The following is an 8,787-nucleotide window of genomic DNA, read 5'->3' as shown; positions in this document are numbered from 1 at the left end:
ACTGAAAAAAACTAGAAACGTCCAACCTTTAATTGAAGTAAATTTAGTCAGAAATGTTATACAAAGGGGGCTCCTTTATAAAATATATTTATATCTGAATGGAACTCACATGGATCACATGAAGTAAAGGAGCTGGCAGTTCATCAACCCATAATAGTAACATTAGGTCTTTTCATTTCAAATACTTTGCTGTGCTTGATTGAGTTTGCCTGGCACACTTGAGCCAATTGAATCGTCTCAAATGTCTCACAAACTCAACGTCTTTAAAACAGACTACACCCATCAGACACTCCAGGCAGGCCAAAGCCAACACTCAAAGCTTTTGAACAAAAAACCACTAAAACACTTTAAACACTGCAAAAAGGAAATCTAAGTAAGATGAAATGTCTTAAATCAAGGATATGTATGTTTTTTTTTTTTTTTTTTTGTGACAGCACTAGTTTTAGGATAACTTTACTTGTTTTAAGATACAATATATATTGATATTTGATATTTTCCTGTTCTGTTGCCAGATAATGCTTCTTAATTTCTGCTAACTTTAAGTCATATTTCCCCCATTTTATTGAATTTGGTTCTTTTTCGTTTTTGAGAGCTGACTTTCTGCAGTGAATAGCATGTTGGCCCAGGTCTACTACTACTAATAATAATAATAATAATAATAATAATAATAATAATAATAATAATAATAATAATAATAATAATAATAATAACTTGGATTTGTTGCGCTATTCATAAAACCCAAGGACGCTTTACAATTCTAATGGTCAGACAGACAAAAACAGAAAACAAACAAAACCAAACAGAAACAGTGACTAGGGGCCAAAGGCCTTGGTGAACAGATGGGTTTTGAGGGCTGATTGGAAGGGGTCCAGGGTGGGGGCGTTGCAGGTTACTAAATAGTAAGATAGTGATTGTTATATCATGTGTTGTATCACGCTGTCCTCCTCTGTCTGGCTTGCAGAGCATGTTCCCAGGCAACGTGTCCTCGGCCCGTCAGTACCTGGAGGACAGGGTGTCCGGGGGCGTGTCCTCTAACTACAGCCTGTGCCTGGCGGCCTACGCCCTGTCTCTGGCCAACAGCCCTGTCACAGACACAGCCCTGGCCCAGCTCAGGAGCAGAGCTGACATGACTGGTAATTATGGACTTGAATGCAAATAACTGATTTATTTTTATTTAGGACATTTATCTACTTACACAGGAGGTAATAAGAGAATTGGAATTTAGTTGTGTGTTGTTGTTGTTGTTGTTGTTGTTGTTGTTGTTCGTGAGCTTAGAATGATACGGTTTAGGGTAGTTCAGAGATATTGAGCGTCAAGTTTGGTCAAGTTTTACCGTAGTGTTTTATTAATTACTAACTAAAAAATGTCAACATTTTAAAAATAACACCACACAGGCATTAATAAACACCTAATGGATCAGATTATGTAAAAAACTACATTTTGACCAAAAATGGAGATAGAACCTTAGAATTCTAACGTCACGTGTTTTTGCTGTTGTTGTTGTTGTTGTTGTTGTTGTTGTTGTTCCTCCAGACGGGGTGATGACCTGGCGGTCCCCCGGGGTGGTGGTGGAGGCGGGGCAGACGCGCTCCGTGGAGGTGGAGATGGCAGCGTACGTGCTGCTGTCCCTGCTGAGGCGGGCCAGCGTGGTGGAGGGCATCGCCCTCATGAAGTGGCTCAGCCGCCAGAGGGACCACCTGGGGGGCTATGGCACCACACAGGTGAGACCCCCACACAGGTGAGACCCCCACCCATGTCCGTAAATAACATTAGGAAGCTTGAATGTCGCAAACTGGACGTTTGAAGGGGCTGTGTGTGATTAAGACCCTTAATGTGTGCTTCTGTTGTGTTAATGTGTGCTTCTGTTGTGTTAATGTGTGCTTCTGTTGTGTTAATGTGTGCTTCTGTTGTGGCGTCAAGGTTTGTTAAGAGGTCTGATTTCAATGAACATTTCAGAAATGACACCTTGTTGTATCCTAAACAAAGATCGTATATTTAGCATGTGACTTCAGTGTGACCCCCCCCCCCCCCCAGGACACGGTCATCGCCCTGCAGGCCCTGGCTGGGTACGCTGTGTTCAGCGGCGCGGACGCCATCAACCTCAGCATCAGAGTCTCCGCCTCCGCCTCCCACGCTGCCCACTTCAACATCAACTCCTCTAACTACCTCCTACCCCAGAGGACAGAGGTCATAATAACAATTATAATAATATGAATAATTATCATGTATTAGTATGATATATATATATATATATATATAGAGAGAGAGAGAGAGAGAGAGAGAGAGAGAGAGAGAGAGAGAGAGAGAGAGAGAGAGAGAGATAATGAAGGGGCAAGCACAATGTTTTGTCATACAGATAAACAAACAATGGTTGTTATACAGTATGTGCTTGCTTTGACATTGTACACTATGGAAGTGCATATGTGTATGAAGGTGGCTACGGTCATACATGGTGTCTGCATCCCGACAGCGTAGTGCAGTATGGACAGTCTGCCAACAGAACGTTTTGTACTTTTCAGATCGACGCTGAAACAGATCTACTCATCGATGTGTCCATGGAGGGAAGAGGATTTGCGTTGTTCCAGGTAATGTGAGCCCAGTCAGCCACCGTACTCAACATGACACCCAGTCACCCTCTGTGTTCAACATGACACCCAGTCACCCTCTGTGTTCAACATGACACCCAGTCACCCTCTGTGTTGAACATGACACCCAGTCACCCTCTGTGTTGAACATGACACCCAGTCACCCTCTGTGTTCAACATGACACCCAGTCACCCTCTGTGTTGAACATGACACCCAGTCACCCTCTGTGTTCAACATGACACCCAGTCACCCTCTGTGTTGAACATGACACCCAGTCATCCTCTGTGTTGAACATGACACCCAGTCACCCTCTGTGTTCAACATGACACCCAGTCATCCTCTGTGTTCAACATGACACCCAGTCACCCTCTGTGTTCAACATGACACCCAGTCACCCTCTGTGTTCAACATGACACCCAGTCACCCTCTGTGTTGAACATGACACCCAGTCACCCTCTGTGTTGAACATGACACCCAGTCACCCTCTGTGTTCAACATGACACCCAGTCACCCTCTGTGTTGAACATGACACCCAGTCATCCTCTGTGTTCAACATGACACCCAGTCACCCTCTGTGTTCAACATGACGCACCGCCTCCTGTGCCTGTCACACCTGGACGTTGCTCTCCCTTTAGCCATGCTTTGGCGCCTCCCTCTGGCGATCGTTTGTATATGTTCTCTGTGTGTCCTGGTAACTAGACGTCAGTCCTAGTTAAGTCTTGTTCTCTGGTAACTAGACGTCAGTCCTAGTTAGTGTGCTTGCAGGATGCAAGGCACACTATTGTTATTGTAGTGTGTGTTATTGAGCAAAATTTGCCCCGGCTACTCCTCCCACAGTTTTGGCACTAGGTAGACAAACCTCGTTTTTGAAAGAAATCTAAATTGCTCGCATGGCTAAAATTGTGGGTCTATATTCACAATGTTTACAGCGAAACGTTGAGGGACTCTCACTGTCACTGAAAATATCAACATATATATATATATATATATATATATATATATATATATATACCCTACCATTATTTAAGCAATATCACACGAGAGGGAGTGCTGTTATACTGAATATCAGCACGGCTGTGATTGGGTCGTAGGTACGAGGCCGCAGGCCGAGTAGGAAGACAATCACAGCCGTGCTGATATTCAGTATAACAGCACGACCTCGAGTGTGATATTGCTTTTATACAACAGTTCTACAGCGCGATTTATTAGTTAACAGTAATAAGCGACAACAGATTATGCTTTGTTTGTTTATTTAATCATAAAAATAAACAAAAAATAGTTCCGCAACTGAACTTCAAATGGACTGTTGCCTAGTAACCTGAACACAAACATGTAGTCTAATTAACGGTCATTTAGTAGAACATCTGTGCGGCGGAGTGATACATATAGTTAAAAGTCCCAGTGCTGTTATACTGTATATCAGCACTCATGGAATGCCTCTTGTCCAATCAAATGACTTGGTCGGAACTAACTGTTGTATAAATATATATATATACTGTACCCTACCATTACATCAACAAGACACACACACACACACACACACACACGCACACACACGCACACACACACACACACACACACACACACACACACACACACACACACAATAACTCTAATGTTCGAATAGGCTCATATAACTGCGGAAGCACAGTAGCTCACCTGGCTAAGATGCCTGTGTGGAAAGCAGGAGATTGTGGGATCGAATCTCTGTGAAGATGTAATTATTTTTATTTTTTTTCAAACATTCAATTGGACTAAGTCTTCTCCAGAGAATGCAAGGGGGAGGAATTGATGACCATGATTCTAAGCAGCCAAACATTAGATTCAACCTTTTTGTCGTTGCACAGAGTATAATGATATGTATTAGTCAATATTGCTCAACAGGCACAACGGCAGTGGTAGACACCTTAGATATGATGCCAGCAATCCTCCAGTCACCAGCTCACATCCGGCTCCTTCCTGAGGCGGGGATCGAACCACCGACCTTCAGATTGCTAGGCTACCTGCCTCTCTAACCTCTAGACTACCTGCCTCTCTAACCTCTAGACTACCTGCCTCTCTAACCTCTAGACTACTTGCCTCTCTAACCTCTAGACTACCTGTCTCTCTAACCTCTAGACTACCTGTCTCTCTAACCTCTAGACTACCTGCCTCTCTAACCTCTAGACTACCTGTCTCTCTAACCTCTAGACTACCTGCCTCTCTAACCTCTAGACTACCTGCCTCTCTAACCTCTAGACTACCTGCCTCTCTAACCTCTAGGCTACCTGCCTCTCTAACCTCTAGACTACCTGCCTCTCTAACCTCTAGACTACCTGCCTCTCTAACCTCTAGACTACCTGCCTCTCTAACCTCTAGGCTACCTGCCTCTCTAACCTCTAGACTACCTGCCTCTCTAACCTCTAGACTACTTGCCTCTCTAACCTCTAGACCAGCGTTTCTCAACCTTTTTTCAGTCACGGCACCCTTCAAAAGTCGATAAAATCTCAAGGCACCCCAGTCTAAAATATAGCTATTCAAAAACGACACTGCATCACCCAGACAGCCCCATACACACCACACACACACGCACACACACACACACACACACACACACACACACACACACACACACACACACACACACACTCAGCGGCTATTGATACAAATAAAAGTTGTATTATTATTATTATTGAGAGAGAGAGGAGGGAGTGAAAAAGGCAAGTGTGCATCAAAGGCATCAGGCACGTAACCGTGCTGTATAAACATGACACAGTGACCGAACAAACGCGGGAATTTATGGAACACATTCATTTTCATATTCCCACATTTGATTGGAAACACCTATCCAGTCCATTCAACGTAAACACCGGGGATGCAGAGTTATTAAGCCAGAAAATGCGTCTCTCTCTCCCGCTGCGCGCATCCTTGTCTGGATGTATTAAATTCATTGCATGAAAACGAAACCGTGCGTTATTTCCCGAACTTTCCAACCCTGCTTAGCTTCCGAAGTCGGACGACAGAATAATGTCACCGATCATCCATATAGAACGGACTCGGCTATAGTGTGTGGCTTCTTCGCCTTAGCAATAATTTCGGCTACGAGGTAACTAGCCTCCAACGCTTTATCAGAAACTTTGGCGCACTTCATCATTACCTGTTCTGGACGGCTATGGTGACTTTTCATCCGAACAAAATATTCAGCATCCTTGCTAGCTTGTGATGGATAATCTGTTGTCAGTTTGTCATGTTCCATGATTCTGCTTGTTTGCTTGTTCATTGCTCTCGAAAATGTCTTTGCGCGGTAAATGAAAAAACAATGCAGGCTAATTGCAGACTCACTGACCTTACGCTGAACCCGGTATTGACATTGTGACATGGGAAAGGGGCGCGCGAGACAGATTTTGATGATGTATTGCATTTATTTATTTATAGATTTATTCATTCATTCATATGAACGTCAGAATATAGAATTATTTGACGGCACCCCTGAAGACGCCAGGCGGCGCCCCAGTGTGCCGCGGCACCCCGGTTGAGAAACGCTGCTCTAGACTACCTGCCTCTCTAACCTCTAGACTACTTGCCTCTCTAACCTCTAGACTACCTGCCTCTCTAACCTCTAGGCTACCTGCCTCTCTAACCTCTAGACTACCTGCCTCTCTAACCTCTAGACTACCTGCCTCTCTAACCTCTAGACTACCTGCCTCTCTAACCTCTAGACTACCTGCCTCTCTAACCTCTAGGCTACCTGCCTCTCTAACCTCTAGGCTACCTGTCTCTCTAACCTCTAGACTACCTGTCGCTCTAACCTCTAGACTACCTGCCTCTCTAACCTCTAGGCTATCTGTCTCTCTAACCTCTAGACTACCTGCCTCTCTAACCTCTAGACTACCTGCCTCTCTAACCTCTAGGCTACCTGCCTCTCTAACCTCTAGACTACCTGCCTCTCTAACCTCTAGACTACCTGCCTCTCTAACCTCTAGACTACCTGCCTCTCTCACCTCGAGACTACCTGCCTCTCTAACCTCTAGACTACCTGCCTCTCTAACCTCTAGACTACCTGCCTCTCTAACCTCTAGACTACCTGCCTCTCTAACCTCTAGACTACCTGCCTCTCTAACCTCTAGACTACCTGCCTCTCTAACCTCTAGACTACCTGCCTCTCTAACCTCTAGGCTACCTGCCTCTCTAACCTCTAGACTACCTGCCTCTCTAACCTCTAGGCTACCTGCCTCTCTAACCTCTAGACTACCTGCCTCTCTAACCTCTAGACTACCTGCCTCTCTAACCTCTAGACTACCTGCCTCTCTAACCTCTAGACTACCTGCCTCTCTAACCTCTAGACTACCTGTCTCTCTAACCTCTAGACTACCTGTCTCTCTAACCTCTAGGCTACCTGCCTCTCTAACCTCTAGACTACCTGCCTCTCTAACCTCTAGGCTACCTGCCTCTCTAACCTCTAGACTACCTGCCTCTCTAACCTCTAGACTACCTGTCTCTCTAACCTCTAGGCTACCTGCCTCTCTAACCTCTAGACTACCTGCCTCTCTAACCTCTAGACTACCTGCCTCTCTAACCTCTAGACTACCTGCCTCTCTAACCTCTAGACTACCTGCCTCTCTAACCTCTAGACTACCTGACCTCTCTAACCTCTAGACTACCTGCCTCTCTAACCTCTAGACTACCTGCCTCTCTAACCTCTAGACTACCTGCCTCTCTAACCTCTAGACTACCTGTCTCTCTAACCTCTAGACTACCTGCCTCTCTAACCTCTAGGCTGAGGTTTGATCACAGTACTTTTGTCTTTTACAAAACAACAAATAAGGTCTTTGTGACCAACTAAACTGATTAATAAAACATAGTATTTGTGCTGATTTTTTTAATATATGTAATGGCTGCACAGTTAAACAAAAAGTAGTACCGGTATTTAAAAAGTAGTATTTATGAAATGCAGTTTATTTTTATTTTTATGAAATGATAACTGCACTGTTAAACAAAACACATTTGGATCACAGTACGTGATCAAAACAACAAATAAGGTCTTGGTTTTCATCCAAACTGATTGATAAAGCAACATAGTCAATGCAGCAAGTCGTATCTCAAATAGTTTGGCTTACTTTGGAAACTTGAATACAACAACAGGGCGGATAATGCCAAGTCTAAGCTATTGGGCTTTTTAGTTCAACAGAAAGTCAAAGAGTTAAAACACAACCTTCGACAACAGCAAAAGTCACACTGGGGGGGGGGGGGGGGGGGGGGTGATGACCAGTGGTGATGACAGGAGTGATGACCAGTGGGGCTGAGTTCTTACCACCATCATTAAAGCCAGTGTTGAAGTATGGATAGAGTTTCTCAGTGAAGGTGATGCCAGTGAAGGAGTAGATATGAGACCTGTTGTCCACATCAGAGAAGGAGACCCAACCCTCCTCATAATCTACAAACACCCCCACCTTCTGGGGCTCTTGACGGAGAGAGAGGAGGACAGGGGTGACAGTGAGAGCCGTGTACCTCCCACCCATCAACCACACAGTCCAGCCTCCATTCTCAGGCGTAGGTATGATCACCCCCTTCCTGTTTATGGACTCTCTGACTACTCCTACAGCCCAGCCAGTCTTGTCCTTCACCTCCACCTCGTAGTAGAATCTCTCGGAGGAGAAGCCCTCCTTCCCCAGGACAGGTGGAGCATAATCCAATCTCTCTGGGTTGTTAGGGAGGTTCTGCTGTGTGTCTCCCAGTCTCACTTGTTTCCCGTCTTCAGACAGGATGACCCAGGGTGATGCTGTATCAGGGTCCAGAGTCACGTCCACAGCATGTTTTCTGAACAATTCAATATCCGGTATCCACATTGTTCTCATATAAGCCTTTTCAGCAGTGAGTATATCCCTCTCTTCATTCCTCTCTCTAATGCCTTTACGCTTCTCTCTAATGACATCATCCTTCTCTCTAATGACATCCTTCTCTCTAATGACATCATCCTTCTCTCTAATGACATCATCCTTCTCTCCATTGGTATGAACTGTCATGAATATGAGTGAAGCTAGTCCAATCACAGTGAGACCTCCCAGAGTGGAGACCACAGCAAGGGACACTATCCAGGGGTGTGTGTGGTCAAACAGCTCATTAGGGACGTGACACTCTGTCTCCAACATCTCCTTGGTCTGGGGGTGTAGTACAGATGTACTTCTTGGTGTTTGTCTCCTGTACAATGACGTTTGACCGTGT

At 44.9% G+C, this 8,787-nt stretch overlaps 2 protein-coding genes across 2 annotated transcripts in view; one reads left to right on the top strand and one right to left on the bottom strand.

Moving 5' to 3' along the window:
- The window catches only part of LOC308163571 (CD109 antigen-like), a gene marked incomplete at both ends in the record, with an annotated part of 22,912 nt that extends 20,209 nt beyond the window's left edge, over positions 1-2,703 (top strand). The window contains 4 exons of the mRNA XM_080537740.1: positions 962-1,133; positions 1,534-1,721; positions 2,035-2,187; positions 2,659-2,703. Coding sequence (XP_080393866.1) covers positions 962-1,133; positions 1,534-1,721; positions 2,035-2,187; positions 2,659-2,703 — 558 coding nt within the window. The remainder of the gene's footprint in view (positions 1-961; positions 1,134-1,533; positions 1,722-2,034; positions 2,188-2,658) is intronic.
- Positions 2,704-7,757: 5,054 nt separating this feature from the next.
- Positions 7,758-8,411, bottom strand: LOC308163570 (E3 ubiquitin-protein ligase TRIM21-like; the record flags this gene model as incomplete). Its single annotated transcript, XM_080537739.1, has 1 exon — positions 7,758-8,411. The coding sequence occupies one exon, from the start codon at positions 8,409-8,411 to the stop codon at positions 7,758-7,760; it is 654 nt and encodes a 217-aa protein (XP_080393865.1).
- Between the last annotated feature and the right edge of the window lie 376 nt (positions 8,412-8,787).

Source organism: Nansenia antarctica, assembly GCF_963989245.1.
Source record: "Nansenia antarctica genome assembly, chromosome: 8".
Taxonomy (NCBI): domain Eukaryota; kingdom Metazoa; phylum Chordata; class Actinopteri; order Argentiniformes; family Microstomatidae; genus Nansenia; species Nansenia antarctica.
Note: the sequence above shows the minus strand (reverse complement) of the source record. Positions and strands in the feature narration are given on the sequence as shown.